The sequence below is a fragment of the Ursus americanus genome, chromosome 3 (assembly GCF_024610735.1).
Source record: "Ursus americanus isolate L20-20 chromosome 3, mUrsAme1.1.p, whole genome shotgun sequence".
Classification (NCBI taxonomy): domain Eukaryota; kingdom Metazoa; phylum Chordata; class Mammalia; order Carnivora; family Ursidae; genus Ursus; species Ursus americanus.
The window spans coordinates 87,696,813-87,716,216 of record NC_142129.1 but is presented as its reverse complement, the minus strand read 5'-3'; the positions used below and the strand labels follow the sequence as shown (position 1 = coordinate 87,716,216).

The 19,404-nt window shown below is 41.5% G+C and overlaps 1 protein-coding gene across 1 annotated transcript in view; it reads right to left on the bottom strand.

Annotated features, from left to right (window-relative positions):
* The window catches only part of NME8 (NME/NM23 family member 8), a 57,443-nt gene extending 39,423 nt beyond the window's left edge, over nt 1–18,020 (bottom strand). The window contains exons 1-8 of the mRNA XM_087861197.1: nt 17,641–18,020; nt 16,815–16,854; nt 16,679–16,736; nt 16,372–16,478; nt 13,242–13,313; nt 8,753–8,869; nt 2,198–2,264; nt 1,033–1,106 (exon numbers count right to left, since the gene is read on the bottom strand). Coding sequence (XP_087717323.1) covers nt 1,033–1,106; nt 2,198–2,264; nt 8,753–8,869; nt 13,242–13,313; nt 16,372–16,478; nt 16,679–16,736; nt 16,815–16,847 — 528 coding nt within the window. The 5' untranslated portion in view covers nt 16,848–16,854; nt 17,641–18,020. The remainder of the gene's footprint in view (nt 1–1,032; nt 1,107–2,197; nt 2,265–8,752; nt 8,870–13,241; nt 13,314–16,371; nt 16,479–16,678; nt 16,737–16,814; nt 16,855–17,640) is intronic.
* Between the last annotated feature and the right edge of the window lie 1,384 nt (nt 18,021–19,404).

The following is a 19,404-nucleotide window of genomic DNA, read 5'->3' as shown; positions in this document are numbered from 1 at the left end:
CTCTTGTGGTTCATTCCCCCTTCTGTTTACTCCCCCTTCATTCTTCCCTTCTTTCTCCTACCAATCTCCCTGCTATTTCTTATGTTCCATAAATGAGTGAAACCATATGGTAATTGTCTTTCTCTGTTTGACTTATTTCACTTAGCATAATCTCCTCCAGTCCCGTCCATATTGCTGCAAATGTTAGGTAACCGTTCTTTCTGATGGTTAAGTAATATTCCATTGTATACAAAGTCATTGTTACGGAGTCAGCAAAGTACAGCCTGCAGTCAACATCTGGCCTGCCACCTGCTTATTGGAGAGTGGCCACGCCCATTGATTGACCTAGTACCGCCGGCCACTTTCTCAATGTGACGGCAGAGCTCGGAAGTGGTGACAGTGATCACATGCCCCACAATCCTGGAAACGGTTACTCTCTGGCCCTTTATAGGAAAAGTCTGCTGACCTTTGGACTAGAATGCAGTTTTCCTCTCACCAAGATTTATTTTAGCTCTAAAGCGAAACATTAAATGCTTCCTTTACTCTACCTAATGATGTACTGTATGGTGACTAACATATCATAATAAAAAATAAGTAAATAAATTAAATAAATAAATTTAAATAAATTAAAATTTAAAATTAAATTTAAATAAAAAATTTTAAAAATGCAAAAAACTAAAAACTAAAAATAAAAAATAAAAAGGACCCAACATACAGAAAACAAAACAAGCCAATGTGAGCATACAAGTTTCCGTTGTTAGTAACCAAACAGGGAGAACATTTGTTATGATCCAATATAAGAACTGTGATTTTTATCATTTACACTGGATGCTGCTAGAGCAGAGTTCTTTAAATCAAGATGCTTGAGTAGGTCTAACTTTTGTCAAGACAAAATATTCCAAGCCTTTCACCAAACGCTTTCTCCAAAGCCTTTCACCTAGCACCAGAAATTCGTTATGTTCCACTTCACTCTAAATGATAAGCTTGTCTCCAAATTGACAGTTAAGAGGTTGTTATGTTGCCATTAATTTATTGTGGGGAAATATCACTTACATTTTGTCTAATCTCTTGAGATTTTCTGCTAATCACAGCATCGGGTTTGATAATAGCAATAATGTAGAGTTGATCTAGGGGGAAAAAATAGGGGAACTTCATTTTCTCGGCTCAAAATCTAGATAATGAAGGATCTGGCAATTAGAAATGTAAATTATTAATGTTCAGTGAGTTTTTGTCCATCGACAGCTTTGTTGTTATTACGGCATTCCAACTACCGAAGAGTTTTCTCCTCAGAATCTAAGTGCAGTTCCTACATTTGCATGCGGGAGAAAGAGTCACAAAACTTGGTGGTCCACAGGCAAAAAAAAAGAAAAAAAGTTAGGTGGGCACTAGTTATTTTAATATAACTCACATTCGTTAAAATCACACCCATGGGGCGCCTGGGTGGCACAGCGATTAAGCGTCTGCCTTCGGCTCAGGGCGTGATCCCGGCGTTATGGGATCGAGCCCCACATCAGGCTCCTCCGCTATGAGCCTGCTTCTTCCTCTCCCACTCCCCCTGCTTGTGTTCCCTCTCTCGCTGGCTGTCTCTATCTCTGTCGAATAAATAAATTTTAAAAAATAAATAAATAAATAAAAAATAAAATCACACCCATGATCCATCCAGCTAGTATCGCTAATGAGTAGAGTTTCAGTGCAAGCAAACACAACAGATTGATAGACTTCACCACCTAGAGATTTATCTACATTTATCTACACATTCTTATGATGAGCTTTTAGTGCACGACAGCTCGCTGAGCACGCTGTTTCTGCGCCCTCCAAAGTATGAACGCGCAACGCACACCCCTACACAGACAATCCAGGAGGGAAATTGTTAACTGTAAAGTAAACGGGCAGGTGGGTCATTGAGGGAGAAATTATTTTCACAAGGTTTTGGAAGATGATGAAGGATGAAATAAGAGGAGGCTGCTGTCCAGTTAGTCACAGGGGACAGGAACCCCTGGTCCTGGGTAACCTCTGAAGGCTGCAGGCACAGAGACCAAAGGGAAGGCAAGCGGAGCAAAAAAGTTTCCTTGTTAATAACTGAGTCTAGTATTATCCTACCAGTCCCTTATCAATAACATTGAGGTCACCAGCAGCCTGTCTGCTCCTGCAACTACTGCTCTACTTAACATTCATGAACACAAATCCCTTGCCATGACTCTGAAGGAAATTTACCTACCGACGCTCTCACTGGGTGCTTCCCCACCATCATCCGCATCTGGGTCTACAAACACAATTTCATGATACTGTGGAAGAGAAATGCAAATAAAAGTTATATTTTAACATGATAGGAAAAGAGTTTTTAGAAATTTTGTTTCTAATAAATATTTATAATCCAAGGGATAGAGGGTGAAGTGGAAACTGCCAACATTTATCTAACACTACTTTTCCCCATCTTTCCACTGAAATAAAAAAAAAAATGTTTAAAATGATTGGGGTGGTAAGACTATCAGAAATAATACATATGGAAAATGGTTAAAAACCAAAAACCTTAAAACTTAAGAAGAGCACAAGGAATAAAATAAGAAAGAAGCAGAGATTAATAAGAAAGCAATAAATTAGGGGCGCGTAGTTGGCTCAGTTGGTTGAGCGTCCAACTCTTGGTTTTGGTTCAGGTCAAGATCTCAGTGTCGTGGGATCGAGCCCTGCACTGGGCTCCATGCTCAGTGGGGAGCCTGCTTGAGATTCTCTGTCCCTCTCCTTTGCCCCTCCCCTGCTTGCTCTCTCTCTCTCTCTAATGAATAAATAAATAAATAAATAAATAAATAGAAAGAAACCAACATATATATAATTATCATGTTAAAGATCAAAAGGGCGGGGTGCCTGGCTGGCTCAGTCCTTAAGAGTCTGCCTTCAGCTCAGGGCATGATCCCAACGTTCTGGGATCGAGCCCCACATCAGGCTCCTCCACTGGAAGCCTGCTTCTTCCTCTCCCACTCCCCCTGCTTGTGTTCCCTCTCTCGCTGGCTGTCTCTCTCTCTGTCAAATAAATAAATAAAATCTTTAAAAAAAAAAAAAAAAAGATCAAAAGGGCATTTGATGAGTTTCAAGATCCAATCCTGACCATTACCCTTTGTAAACTAGAAACAGAAAAATACCTCCTTAACTTATAAAAAACTATCTTCCTCAAAACAATAACTAATTTTCTACTATAAAGTAAAACACTAGGAAGGATAGGGATGGGGGTTCCTTAATTTCTTCAGAAGCCCTTAAAGTGCTTCTATGATTCTGTTTTAACTATCTGAAAGGTTTATATATTTACATATATACATTTTTTTGGCACAAGAATGCATAATTTCAGAGTATTGATGAAATAAAGACCCCAAAATGTATGGAAATGACCATACTGGAAGCTCTCATTCTTATTATAATCGGGACTAAAATAATTATGCCGGCTATAACTTCAAATTGATCTGACTTTATATTTGCTGGACGTGTGCTGGCCAACAGAGCAGCCACTAAGCACAGAAGGCTATTTCAGCATTTGAAAATGAAGTTAGTCCAAATTAAGATGTGCCATAAGTGACAGCTCCACGGCACATTCTGAAGACTTAGTATGAAAAAATGACTGCAGAATATCTTATTTTTTATATTGAGTACATATTTAAATGTACTCAATATAATTTAATTTTTTAATTTTTAGGATTAAAAATTTTTAATTTCACTTTTTTTCTAAAAAAAGGAGAGAGAGAGGGAAACAAGCCATGAGACTCTTAATTATAGAGAACAAACGGAGGGTTGATGGAGGGAGCTGGGTGGGGGATGGGCTAGATGGGGGATGGGCATTAAGGAGGGCACTTGTTGTGATGAGCACTATGTGTTGTATGTTAAGTGATGAAATCACTGAATTCTACACCTGAAACCATTATTATACTATATGTTAACTAACTAGAATTTAAATAAAAATTTGAAAAGAAAAAAATAATAATTCTACTTTTATCTTCTTTGTTGTTTTTAATGTGACTAGTAGAATATTTTAAATTATGTATGTGACTCACAACACAACTCGTATTTTTTTACCATCAGACAGGGCTGTGCTAGATGAGGCAATTAGATAAGAAAGCGAAATAACAGAAGCATTCAACAAAATGGAATAATATAAAATAAACATATTAATACATTTCTTATATTCACGCTGTTATTAATTAAAACAGGGTATCATTCTGTAAGAACAATCAGAACAACAAGGACATGACCACAGAACAGAGCACACACAGAGAAAGGTGCACAGAATACAGCAATTCAGAGTATATGTTTAGGAGTCATTCTGCCTGACATCAAATCCTGGTTTCACCACCTACTAGCTATCTGGTTTTGGGGGAATGACTTAATGTTTTTAAAGCCCTGTCTTACCATTTGTAACTATCTCCTAAAATTTCTTGAGATTCCCATTCAAGATGGCAACATAAAAGACTGAATGTAACTTCCTCCCATAAACACACCAAATCTACAGCTCTGTACAAAAAAAATATCCTCTGAAAGAAATCCAGAGAAGGGCTGAGCAACTCCTACACGTTAGGCAGATGAGAAAAAAATCCATATTGAAATGGGCAGGAGAGTAGGAGAGTTTCAGACACAACTTAACCATAAACTTCAGCCTCACCACAGTGACACACAATTGGGAGGGAATAACCAGCATCTCCCTGAGGACTGAAGGGTTTAGACTCACTATATAATGTGCCAAATTTTAAGACTTCCATTTGAGGGATAGGTCCCCCAAGTCCCTAGCTCTGAAAGCCAGCTGGGGCTTGCGTCCGTGAGTCCCAAGAGCTTAGAGTAAAACAGTTCTGAGCAGGTTGGTAAGGACGGGGTGTGTGGCTATTCGATCAGGGCTCGGTGCACAGGCAGCTCAGGGACCTGCCCAGTTTTTCTCTGAAAGAAGCCTATTTGAAACTCTTAAAAGCTGTAGCCTGAGGCAAGCTCCTAAATTAACACAGATCTAGGGGCTGACTGCAGTCCTCTCCGGAGACCAAGCAGGATGACAGGCGCCATCTTTGCACTTTCCCTCTGCCCTGCTCCAGGTGGCCGATGTCCACGTGAAGATGGCCTGAGCGCACGTCTGGCACCCCACCCCAGCTTTTGTGGCTGCTCCCAAAGGACACATCCCTTACAGCCTGACTATGGCGGCCGGCAGGGCAGGTATTCTTGCGTTCAGTGCAACCAGCTATGTTTGGACAAACCATCCATACAGAAAATCAATGAGAAAACACTGGACTTAAACTGTATGTTAGACCAGGTGGATTTAACATTTACAAAACATTCCATCCAAAAGCAGCAGAACACACATTCTCCTCAGGGGCATACGGAACATTCTCCAGGATAGATCATATGTTAGGCCATAAGCATCTTTTTCCACCACAGTAGTATGAAACTAGAAATCAACTGCAAGAAGAAAACTGGAAAATTCACAAATCTGTGAATATTAAACAGGCTACTGAACAACCAATGGGTCAAAGAAGAAATCAAAAGAGAAATTTAAAAATACCTGAGACAAATGAAAATGGAAATACTACATACCAAAACTTACAAACTGCAACAAGAGTTCTAAGAGGGAAGTGTATAAGGATAAATGCCTACATTAAGAAAAAGCCTAAAAAGATCTCAAATATACGACCTAACTTTTCACTTTAAGAATCTGGAAGAAGAGAACTAATGGAGTCAAAATTAGTATATGAAGGTAATCACAGAGCTCAGAGGAGAAATAAATAAAATAGATACTACACGGACAATAGAAAAATTAATGAAACTGAAAGCTGGTTTTTCGAAAAAAATAAAACGACAAACATTTAGCTAGACAGGTGAAGAAAAAAAAGACACAGGACTCAAATAAATAAAATCAGAAATGCAAGAGGAAACATTACAACAGATATCACACGAATATAAAGGACATTAAGAGACTACTGTGACCAACTATGAAATCACTATCTCAGAAAGTTAAGAGTGAGGGTGCCTGGGTGGCTCAGTCAGTTGGGCAACCTGCTCTTGATTTCAGCTCATGTCATGATCTTGGGGTCATGGGATAGAGCCCTGCATTGGGCTCCACGCCGCTGAGCGTGGGGACTGCTTGGGATTCTCTCTCTCCCTCTGCCCCTCCCCTGTCTCAAAAAAAAAAAAAAAAAGAAAGAAAGAAAGAGAAAAAGAAAAAGAAAAACAAAAGTTATGTGCATACCCACGTTCCCTGTAGCATTAGTCACAATAGCCAAGACATGCAGACAAACTAAATGTCCATCAACGGATGAATGGATAAAGGCAATGTGGTATATTTATGCAACGCAATATGATTCATACATAAAAAAGAAGGAAAACCTACTATTTGTGACAACATAGATGGACCCTGAGGGCACTATACTAAACGAAATCAGTCTGACAGAGAAAAACAAATACTACACCATCTCACTTATGTGTGTAATCTCAAAAAACTCAACTCATAAACACAGAGAACAGAATGGTAGTTATCAGAGGTAGAAGATGGGAAATGGGGGAACTGGGTGAAGGTGCCCAAAGGTACAAACTTCCAGTTACAAGATAAATAAGTTCTGAGGGTATCACATACGGCATGGTGACGACACATAGTAATACCGTACGGTATACTTGCAAGTTGCTAAGAGAGCAGATCTTGAAAGTCCTCATCACAACAAAAAAAATTGTTAGCTTTGGAAGGTGACAGATGTCAAACTTGGGGATCATTTCACAATATGTACAGATATCAAGCAATTATGTTATATACTTTCAATTAATATAATGTTATTTGTCAGTTACATCTCAACAGAACAGTTACATCTCAAAAAAACTAGGAAGGAAAAAGATTTCTGTCCAAATTAAATGAGGAGATCTGTTTGAAAATCTTAGCAAACAGCAGCTCCTCAATAATTCCTGGTTATTACAATTTTCACAAACAAGTGGGGACGGGGTTGGGGGGGCGGCAGTGAGAGGAGACAGAGACAGAGAAAAGGGAAGGGGGAAGATTCCCTGATAATCAAGAAAACCTGAAAAGTAAAGAAAAATGTCCTTGGACAAGAAAAATCACTATTATAAATGTAAATTCCCCACATTTGTCATTTGTCAATCTTCCATCAAAATGTTCATTTTTTTCTTAACACTCAAAAAGTACTCTGTGCAGACTATGGATATTAGCACGCTGGCATATAGAGTATAGGAATTTTTCCCAGTTTGCTGTTTTTCTTTTACATTTTAGGGAGCACTTCAAGGTTTTAAGTAATCCAATCTATCAATTTTTCCTTTTTTGATATCTGTTTTATGTTATGTTTATAATGCCTTCCCTCAACCGATGACAATACAAATGTTCACCAGTATTTTCTTCTAATACTCTTATGCTTTGTTTCTTCGTATTCGGCTCTTTAATTCACCTGAAATTTATGCATATGATATGAGAAAATGATATAAATTTCTTTTCTTTTTTTTTTTTTTTTAAGATTTTATTTATTTATTCGACAGAGATAGAGACAGCCAGCGAGAGAGGGAACACAAGCAGGGGGAGTGGGAGAGGAAGAAGCAGGCTCGTAGCAGAGGAGCCTGATGTGGGGCTCGATTCCATCACGCCGGGATCACGCCCTGAGCCGAAGGCAGACACTTAACCGCTGTGCCACCCAGGCGCCCCGAGAAAATGATATAAATTTCTTATGCAAATAGTTAACCCAATATTCCTAAGGCTGTTTATCAAATCTTTCATCCTTTGATTTAAACTGATATTTTTTATAGCAAATGCTTAATACAAGCTTGAACCTGTACTTTCTCATTATTTTTCAGTATTTCTTGCCTCATCTCTCCTTTCCAGTTTTTAAATTCATACTCTCTCTTTTTGCTCCTGTGGTTGGTTTGGCACGTGCGGACGTGTTGTGTGTGCGAGCTCGTACGCGTTCATTTCCATAACACCGGCAGCTCTTCCTTATCTGACTGTATTTCTGATCACTCTCCTCTGTGGCTTCCTTTCTTATACTATTATGTTCATACCTCCACATGCTTTGTAGTTTATTTCTTAATATTTAAATAGTTTAACTTTCATTACATAGAAGATACACTTCACATGCAGGATCTTATTCTAAGTATCCTACCAAAGTGCGGTCTTGTTTTCATTGGTCAATCTATCTTGGTCCTCTTTCCATATCAGTAAGTACAAGGCCCCAGAACACACTAAATAATATTCCACTGTATGGATTTGCATAATTTATGACAAAAATTACAGACATTTTATGGAACCTATTCAGCATTGCTCAATATTTAAAGATTTTATTGATTTTTTTTTGAGAGAGAGCAAGAGAATGAGAGAGCACAGGAGCAGGGGGAGGGGCAAAAGGAGAGGGAGAAGCAAGGGCCCCCTGAGCAGGGAGCCCGATGTGGGGCTTCATCCCAGGACCCCGGGATCATGAGCCGAAGGCAGACGCTTAACCGACCGAGCCACCCAGGCGCCCCCCGCCCGGGGTGGCTCGACATTTATATTGATTCCAAACTTTTAATAACAGACAACTCTGCTATAAATGCTCTTTTCTATATTTGTCATATTATCTTTGTAGGGAAAATTATAAGAGTGCAATTGCTCACTCAAAGGATACATGTGTTTTTTAAGGCCTTTGATTCATATTGCCAAAATACCTCCCAGAAAGTCTGTACCATTTAGACACCCAGATGGTTACAAAACTTGGGAAAATTCCTTAAGAAAACAACAAAAAAGATGTAATACATTTTTTTAAGAACAAAATAGTCAGTAAAGTGTTACCTGAGGGCGAACCATTTCACCCGCGGCAATTTTCCTCTCTTCATTGACCAAATTAATAATTTTTTGATTAACAAGTGGTGCATTTGCACCATTGATCTGTGCAATAATTTTGCCATTCTATACAGAAAAAGAAAGCATGAAGGAAACTTTCACTTTCAGGATAAGTCCAGAATGCAACTTGACGAAGTCACCCTACTCGTCCTCACACCCCCACCAATCCTTTTTAGCTATTGTAATTAGTCATTTTAAAATAAAGTATTAGTGATGGGAAAGTATGTCTTGATTTGAAAAACCCAGCTCTTTGAATTCTACCTCCACAATGTCTGTCCTCCTATAACCAAAGGCAAGGCAACCCTGTATTACGTTCGATGGTTCTGTACAGACCTCCCACCATTATCTTCCCTGATTATTTTTGACACTGTGCCCCCTTTTGTCTATCTTTCAACATATATTTACCAAAAAACCTGTTTTCTGGCACAGTTCCAGGCACGATGGTACAGAACAGCAGTCCTGGTAGGTGGCCTAATTAAATTACAAAAAAGGAGAAAACCCCACGAACATATATAATATAACAACCATGACAAGTACCACCAAGTACAAAGCACTGGGAGCATCTACACGAATCTGTCCTGGTCAAGGAGATAGGCAAAGCTGCTTACCAATATCAGGAAGGGATTCTTGGGTTACGATATGTAGGAGGGGTAAGAGATAATGAGGCAAAATGGAGAAGAAAGAGTATTCCAGGCAAAAGGAATAGAGATGCAACGGTCCTGAGGCCAGAGGGAATAGGGTAAATGAGAAGACCAGCGGAGAAAGTAAGGGGATGCCTGGTATGGGAGGAAACCTAACAGCGAGTGGGAGCCAGACCATGTGGAGCCTTGTGGGTCATGGAACGACACGGCCTTTCACCTAAGTGCAGTGGGAAGCCCTAGACATGTTTAAACAAAGGCACTGACCACAATTTGAACTGTTATTTGTAAAGATCACTTCACTTACCATGTTCAGAAAGAGTTAGAAGGGAGCAGAAGATGACTGTATATAAATTAGGGGCTATTCTAGTGATGCTGGTGAGGGAGATGGGTGCTCAGTCTGTGGTACCGGTGATGGAGAAGGAAAGCATGGAAAGACACAGATGAGTGTGAGAAAGACCTGGGTGGTGAAATTGACGGGTCCAAGGTCTGGAATGGATTGGGTGTGATATACAAAGATGTCACTAAGTTGAGTTTTCTGTTTCTGTGAAAACACTGGATAAATTAAGATGTTAATCACCCAATGAGGTGACACTTAGGAGACCACACTTCCCAGAGGGAGGAGGGGTCTGGTATTGGACCAGTCCCTTGTGAGAGGCCCTTCAGACAACATAGAGGGGATGTCAAAGCACCAGCTGGATACACAAGTCTGGAGCTCAAGACTGTATTTTGGCAAAGCTGAAAATACTATCTGGCCCTTTCCCGAAAGAGCTGGCTGACCCCTCACCAAAATCACAAGTATAGGAATTAGCCGAGGACATAAACTTGAGTTCTTGACATATAGGTGGTGACAACTGAAACTGTGTGTGGACGAAATTTTCTACAGAGGGCATATAACATGATAAGATCAATATTGAATGGCTGAATAAAGAAAGGTAAACCTGAAAAGGAGGTGGAGGGGAATAACATCTAGGTAGACAAAAGGAAACAAAGCAACAAAGCCAAACGAAGCCAATATTCCAAAAAGGAGGGCATGGCCACCACATTCAGTACACTTGAGAAGTGCAGCATGGTGGGCCTAAAAGTGGCCCTATATTTAACAACGGGCTGGTAACTGGGTACACTAGCAAAAGCAAATTTGCTTGAATACTCAGAAGGCAGATGAATGGGTTGAGGCATTAATGGGATGTGAAAAAAAAAAGGAGTAAAAATAAATATGCAAACTCTCCTGAGAAATTTAGCTGTGAGATAAAGGAGAGAGACGGGTGGTAGTTGGAGAGAGGCATGGCATCAAATAAGAGTATTATTTTTTAATCGGGAACAGTCAATCATCTTCAAAGATCAGTGAGAAGGATCCAGTTGAGAGAGGTTTAAATAAATACTGACACTCTAGTTACCATTTCCCACTAAAAGGAACCTTCCAACAATTCCGGGGACTTTCTAATGTCCCTTGGAAAAAGCCCTTCTTGCTGAAACTTGCTGGAATGAATTTGTTGTCAGCTAAGTGTGCTAAGCGCTACAAAGAGCCACCATGGGAACAGCTGTATAAACAAGCATGGCTTGGCGGTGGCTTTGTGGGCACAGACTGAGATTCTTAGATGAACGACTGTGGATGTGGAGCAAAGTCTGAGGCATGACTGCGCGAGCAACTGGTTGAGGTGCACTGGAGAAAAGTTCATTGGCAGTAAAGGTCAGGCATTGAGAGGCCCAGATGTGAGTGGGTTGCCAGTGTGGGCACTACAGTCCCCGGGGGGGGCGGGGGGGGCAGGACAGGGGTTTTGAAGTCTTCAGTCATCAACAGGACTGATTTGAAGACCAGTAAATGCCAGGGGTGAGGTGGGGGAGAGAAGGAGGTTTAGCCAAATCGCTAAGTTAGCAGGGAAAAGACCTCTAATTAGCAAGGAAAAGAAAGTTACTGAAGTAAGAAGAAGTAAAGGGCATATCGGTTCTACTCCTGGCCTCAAGACATATAATCTGAGAAAATAGTCACCACTCTGGGCTGCAAAGAAGTATGTTCTAAGTAAGGAGGCAGACTTAAGGAAAGTCAAGGAAATGGCATAAAGGCTAAGAGCCATGAGGAAAGATCTTAGAAAGTGTGCCAATTGCTCATCTCAATTCCAGATGTGACACAGTGAAAGGGTTTGCAAGATGGTAGAGAATTGGGAGAACTGGTCAGAAAGACTATTCTAGGCATGAGATGGATGAACTATGCAGGGCAGGGAGGAAGAGTAGATTTATATTCTAGGCATTGACTGCAGATAAGACAACGTGGACTGGACGATCCAGTTAAGGAGGGTGGGTATGGTCTCCTGATCAGAGCTGACCAACCTGGCAGGGTGAAGGTGGTCCCAGAGCTCCAGACTCTATGTGATGGTCCCCCTGCCCAGTCTCTCTTCCTCCATCCCAAGCTCCTAACTGCTACTGCTACCAGTCTTCTCGCTGTTCTTAAGATTAACCCACCAAGCCTTTTTTCAGGTGTTACTCACTCTGGTCCCCTAAACTATGTCTAGGTCAAGGGTCAGCAAACACCGACCCAGCACAGAGACTATATTTTGGCAAAGCTGAAAATACAATCTGGCCCTCTCCCGAAAGAGCTGGCTGACCCCTCACCTAAATCACCAAATCCTACATGTCCAACTTAGAGCAAGCTCTGCAACGCAATTCTTAAAATTCAATGAACCCAGTTATCCAATTCCTTGAAATTGTTGCAAAAGCATTATTTCATAGAAGCAGAAAGTTCTATCCAAGAAGTGTTTTTAAAATCATGATTTCTACATGAGAGACTATGGACTCTGAGAAACAAACTGAGGGCTTCAGAGGGGAGGGGGGTGGGGGAATGGGATAGGCTGGTGATGGGTAGTAAGGAGGGCACGTATTGCATGGTGCACTGGGTGTTATACGCAACTAATGAATCATCGAGCCTTACATCGGAAACCGGGGATGTACTGTATGGTGACTAACATAATATAATAAAAAATCATTATTAATAAAAAAAATAAAAAAATAAAAAATAAAATAAAATAAAATAAAATCATGATTTCTAATACAAAATAATAATAATAATCCCAGCATCCAATAGGAAAGAAAGAGTCCAAGCCCTCTCTAGGAAGCCTTTCCTTACTACACCCAATTCTCCAGCTCCGTAGCAGCCACACTGTGTGTCACACACCTTTGAACTGTCAACACTCCCCTTCTGGAAAATAGCACTTATTACATCTTCCTGATTATTAAAGTTGTATACTCGTCACAGAATATTTGGAAAATATAAAAAAGTATCAAGAAAAAAAACTTAACCACTGCATGCTTCCCCCATTCACAGAAAGCTGCTACTGACAATCTGGTGAATGCCCTTCCTGTCTTCTTTCTACACACTTGTACGTGCGGAGATAGGAGCAACATATATTGCAAAGTAGCGATCAGATATGTCCTTGTATTAGTATACATGAATACTTAGAACCAATTCTCCGCTCCTGGGTGTCGAAGACATTTCCAATTCTTCACTCCCGTAAATAATAATTTGTCATACAAATCTCTGATTATTTCCTTAGGAAAGGTAAATACCACCTTATTTTTCTTTTTGATCAACTCACTACATGGTGGTCTGACCTCCTCAACCCATTCCATACTCCTAGACGTCAAAAATTATAAAATCTGTTAACAGACAAGCAAAGATAAGGCAAAAGAAATCTATGATTACTACAATCAGAAAATAGTTCCATGGTAATTTTACAATGCTACTTGCTATTTAACTGTAAATTAGAATCTGATAATATATCTGAGATGATAAATATTATACTTACAACACTAAAGAGAAAAACAGGTTCGCATTTATCTCTAAATGGCTGCAAAGTCACAATGTTGTCAGCTTCTGCCTGAAAAAAATATAAGTATTTCATATAATAGAGGAAACTATATCCAAGTCACCACATACACTATGTTGAAAGAATGTAGATCACACAAAATTTTTATGCTTACTACAGGATTTTCTGAGTATGTTATAGTTGTTCTAAGGATCGAATTGCATACATTGGCAATTCAGGCCAGGCAGCATTTGGCCTCAAGCTTACTTCTCACTGTTTACTTTGTGATACCCAACCTGCAGCTAAGCTTACCTACTTCCGGTTTGCTATACAACACCCACACTTTCCTCCCTCCTTACCTGCTCTTGCCCTTCCTTTTCCAACCCAGGTCAAGTGTCCCTCCAAGAATTGTCTTGCTCCCTGCTGCTGCAAATCCTCTCCCACTCCACATGGAACTTTACTGCCCTTCCCTCCGGGACTCCATTGTCCCTGTCAGTATCGTATCACCACCATAAGGGCCTATCTCACTTCCTTTTTTTTCCTTAAGTAGGCTCCACACCGAGCACGGAGCCCAACACGGGGCTTGAACTCAAGACCCGGAGATCATGACCTCAGCTGAAATCAAGAATTGGACACTTAACTGAGCCACCCAGGCAGGGTGCCCCCATCTCACTTTTTGTGATCAGATCTATGATGTTTCATAATCCCCTTTGCATGTCACCCTCCTTCTGCTTTAGTCATGGGGCCATAAGAACTTACTAGCATTTTCCAGTGGGATGGCTATAGTAATAGAATAGATTCCTTGTGGAGTCGACTAAGGGATTTTCTCTGGCTGGGGTACTTCTGGGAGGACAGTCAGAAGTCACTGGGTTGGGAGGAAGCACCGTTAAGACCTATATCCTCATGCAGCTGAACAGGGTGCCCGACACCCCATGTGGTCCAATTCTCCTTCTACACCCACCCCTTCACCTCCACAGCAGTGCCCGGCCCGCCGGTATTACCCTACAAACAAAGAGGGATTCAATGCCTCTAAAGCACCTGGGAACACAGCATCCGACCTACACCTTCTCAGTGTATAAGGACTTTTTGCCTTGCCTTCCTATGCCCAAGTTCCTTTCCAGGTAGCCTGACAGGTGTGCAGGGGGCCTGTCTTGTTGTTGGTCTCCCCCCACTGACCTCAATTCCCTTTTAGACACTGGAGTTTTCCCATGATTCCTAGCCCATGAACTTGCACTCCTACCACTTCCAGACAAACTTCCCTAATGCCAACTGCCAGGACTCAAAAGAATTTCCCAACTCTCAATTCTCCATGATCCACTTGTTAGAGCTTCTGATACTGTCTTTTAACTTCTGTATCAACCCAGTGTCTATGGTATGTGGCAATCCCCATGAGGCCCAATTCTGTGTCTTTGAACTCCATTGTTCCTCCTTGCCAAGGATCAAGTCTCAAATCATATTCCAGATCCACTCAGGGGGCTCAGAATGAAGCAGGCTGTTACAGATTGTCACCCTTTCAAAAACTGCAACTTCAGAAGACAAAGTCAATTCTGGATAAAAAGATTTAACAATTGTAGGGACGCCTGGGTGGCTCAGTTGGTTAAGTGTCTGCCTTTAGCTCAGGTCATAATCCCAAGGTCCTGGGATCAAATCCCACATCGGTCCTTGCTCCACAGGGAGCCTGTGCTCCCCCTGCCTGCCACTCCTCCTGCTTGTGCCGCACTCTCTCTCCCTCTCTCTCTCTCTCTCTCTCAGACAAATAAATAAAATCTTTAAAAAAAATTAACAATTGTATATAGCCACCTACTCTCTTGAAGAAATAATGAGGTGAGTTTCTAAGCTTTAGGCTACTTAACTGTAACCTTGAACTAAGAAAAAGAAGTTCTATAAAGAATGTACTTGCAGAAGGGGATGGACAATCAAGTTAAGGTCAATCAACAAACTCATCCCAAGGTCTGGGTTGGGAAGGGTCACAGAGAGATTCTACACATGGGAACATGCAATGGGTTAAGGTTTCCTGTCTGCATCAGGGAGTCCGCATTTTCGGTGTAAGGAGTAAAGATACGAAATCAGTTATCTGCTCCTGCACCTTAGGTCTAGCTGGTTTGGACTTGTTTCTGCCCAACAGAAAGAGAATATGGGCCACACACGTATTTTTAAATTCTGTGGTTCTAGTAACCACAGTTAAAGACTAAAAAGAAATAGATGAGAGTAATATAAAAATATTTTTTACTTAATCCAAAATATAGTCATTTCATATGTAATCACTGTAAAAGATTATTAGTGAGATATTCCATTTTCCTTTTTTCATACTAAATCCTCAAAATCTGGTGTGTATTTTACATTTGGAGTACATCTCAATTTGTAGGCTAAATTTGAATCAGAAATCATTGGTTTGTACTTTGATTTCATAAAATGTGTAGTCTAAAAAAGTCGATGCACATACCCAAGTTGTCCCAAACAACTTAAAAAGTTTTATCATTTCTGAATTATCAGTTTTTTAATTTAAATTTAAATTAAAGTTAAAAATTCAGTTCCTCGGTCACACTAGCCACATTTCAAGTGCTCAAAAGCAATTTGTGTCTGGTGGCCACCGTATTAGACAACAAAGCTCTAAGCAGGTGATAACTTGATATGGACAAATTGAATAATCAATGCAATGAAGCCCAATAAATTTAGCCATATTTTAATCCCTTGTCACATCTGAGTCACAAGCGTGGGGAAAATCACTACCATTGGAAAATTGGTAACTGAGTTGTTAAGTGCCCAGAGACCTTCCCAATTCTATTCAGTAAACAGCGTTTGCAGCCCCGATTCTAAAAGACACACACTGAACATCCAGTCAGGTGAAAGAAACAGGTCAACAGACAGACATCCATATGTACACTTTCTGATGTTCACAACCATGGTAAACAACCTCAACCCCAACAACCTCAACACCACGGGAAACGGGATAAAAATCATCATGGTTTTCAGATCCGGCAGAACTAAATATATAGTAAAACTGCCAAGTGAATATGGTCCATTTTTGAAGAGTTGGCAGGTCGTTTAAATTAAGACAATCCTTAAAGACAGTATTTAAACACTTGGAAGGATCAAGAAAATAACCGTTTCATGGAAATGAAATCCTTACTACAACAAAATGCAGAAGTTCATCTTCGTTCAGCTCATTTTTCAATTTTCTGAATAAAGTTTGCATTGCTTTGCAAGGTCCACACCAGGCTTGATAAACATCGATCACTAGAAGATGATAATATTTTGGGGGGGAAAAAAACCACACAGAGTCAAAGAATCTAGAATAGCAGCTTATCCCAACCCTGGGGCCAGTGCACAAAGCAGGTTTTTACACTGGTAGTGGGGAGGCGCACTCCGTCCTGGGGGGCCATGAGGTGCCCTGGGCCGAACTCCTAATGGCTGGACAACCAGGAGAACCCCAGTACCTGTGAGGCCTTTGTTCTGCAACATCTCATCCCACAGGCTTTGACTATTAACGACTGCCTGCAAAAAGGACACCACGGTCAAGGGGTCTTCAAGCACCAATGCCCCAAGTAAACACTGTTGGTATGTCATGCTCACCTGCAACTGGATTTCTCGCTTTTTCCCTGCCATTTATCCACTATCACAGAAAAAAAAGGGAAGACAAATAGAAAATATTTACGAGAAAATTTAAATGAGGTTACTCCCTACGCATTCAAGCAGCATCTTAATGACGCATTCAAGCAGCATCTTAATGACGCATTCAAGCAGCATCTTAATGCCCCGTAGATATTTTCCGTGGGCAGTACCCATTATACACCGCCCCCTTTTCTGGAGAGAGGAGCCAATGCTGCTGAAGGACTCCTCGGGCGGGGCTCGACGCTAAATGCCTGCATCAGCCATAGTATCTTACTGGCCCCATAATCCTGAGCCAAGGTCAGAACGTGAGGAGGTGAGTTCCTTACAAATTTTTCTTTTCCTGAAGTCTCACGCAGTGTTCTACTCTCATTTGCACACGTGTTAATTGCCTATGACCATGCCCATGGATCCTTCTCGGGTCCCTCTCCACGGACGTTTAATCTTTAGAACAAGACCCTAGGCTGCTCTTAAGCACCTCAGGAACTAGCCGCAGTGCGAAGACAGCGAGGCCCAAACGGCCCATTCTGTGCGGTCAAGGGCGCTCAGCGTGGCTGCGCCTGCGTGCGTGACAGCGGACCTAACAAAACAAAGGAGGTATTCGGGACAACGAAACTACACCCCAGGAAGGGTGCCGGACGCTCCAACAAGCCTTCCACGGAACAGGTCCTCCTCTAAGCTACCCCGGGAGGTGTGCAAGCACGAGAAGGAACAGTCCCCGAGGATCCAAACCAGCCCCCTGGAAGAGTCCTGTGGTCTTTGTGAGCAGGGCTCCAACAGGTCCGGGTACCTGGGCGCGAAGCCGGTAAACATCAGACTGTCTGTCTGTCCGCGCTGGTCCAGCGGAAGAGGCGGGACCAGGACCCCGGGACCGACCGCAGGAGGAGGGGCCAACGTCTGCGGCCGCCCCTCTCGCGCCGCGAGCCTGGGCCTCCCCCGCGGGGGCGGTGCCTCAAGGTTCCCCGGCCCCAGCGCGCAGGCCCAGAACCGCTGAGAACCCCGGTCCTGGAACCCACGGCCTCCCGCGCTTCTCCCCGACGCATTGCGCCTGCCCGGTCAGTCCCGGAAGGCCCCCTCCGCTGCAGGTGCGCTTGCCTCCTGCAGGCTTGATCGCAGCTCAACGGAGTCATCATCAGTGGTGTGCTGGCAAACGTTAACAACTAGCTCCCTTGGAAATCATTACACATTATTATACATTTTACTGACAAAAATAATATGTGGCAACAAGTAACAAATAATTATAAAGTATACAGTATTCTATTGCAAATTCCACATAGCCAATAGATTTTTACGGAATGTTTTCACTGATTTTTGCCAGGCTCTAGCATTCAGAGCCAATTTCTAGTTGCAATTCGTTCACAACTTGCCAGATCCCAAATATGAATAAATGCTTGGCCACTTTCACTATTAAAATCATGTTAAATACAGAAACATGTCTAAATACCAGTTTTCATACAGTTTTATCTCCTTACCATGAGTTGTTTCAAAAAGTAGCAATTTTCTCACTGTCCTAACATAGCACTTTAATCTTGAACAAACAGATAATGCTGATTATGTTTTAAAATATATGTTAGATAGCAAAATACTGATGAGCACATGACCTCAAATTCGAAACACTTTCTTTTTGCAAAATGAAAACAAGCTTTCCCATGAGATAACCAGTCAAAGTCTATGTGGGAAAATTATTTTCATAGGTACTGTCTATGCCACAAAAACATTGCAAAGATTCTATTTTATGATCATGATTCTTTTATTATTATTTTAATAAAATGAACAGCTCGGGTGTAATGTGACATGTATAGAATAGCATAATCTCCGCTGGTCTGGATTGATGACATGCGTATTTCCCAAGCTACCTGGAGCATCATAGTGAGTCTTGGCCAACACTATGGAGTATATTAAGTAAAGGTAAATGATATTCTGCAACTGTGGGTCCGTGAGTGGTTTTAGAGTGGACGTGTGAGCCTGTCAGCATCATTCAGGAATAATAATTGGATTTAGGATTTGGGTTTTGTTTTTTAAAGATTTTATTTATTCATTTGACAGAGAGAGAGACAGCCAACGAGAGAGGGAACACAATCAGGGGAAGTGGTAGAGGAAGAAGCAGGCTCCCAGCAGAGGAGCCTGATGTGGGGCTTGATCCCAGGACTCCGGGATCACGACCTGAGCCAAAGGCAGACGCTTAACGACTGAGCCACCCAGGCGCCCCTGGATTTAGGATTTGTCGAAGCTCAGGAGTAAAGAGTGAAAGGTGAGAGAGGAATCAATGGCCACAGGTAGCTGGAATATACCCATGTGTGATCAGCTCCCTACAAGAAACACTCAACAGAACTTGAGCTTCCCTATGCCTTTCCACGCATGTGCACGGTTGAAACCTACAGACAAAGCATGTACTGTGCAACACGGAAATGAGGACAAAGAAGCCATAGAGGACACTGCTGATAATGAATATATAAATAATAACAAAGCACAATGTCTTTCTCATTTTTCAGATTAGAAAACAGATGCAATTTGCAATATCTTTTTCTTCCCAGGACCGTACAGATTATTTTGC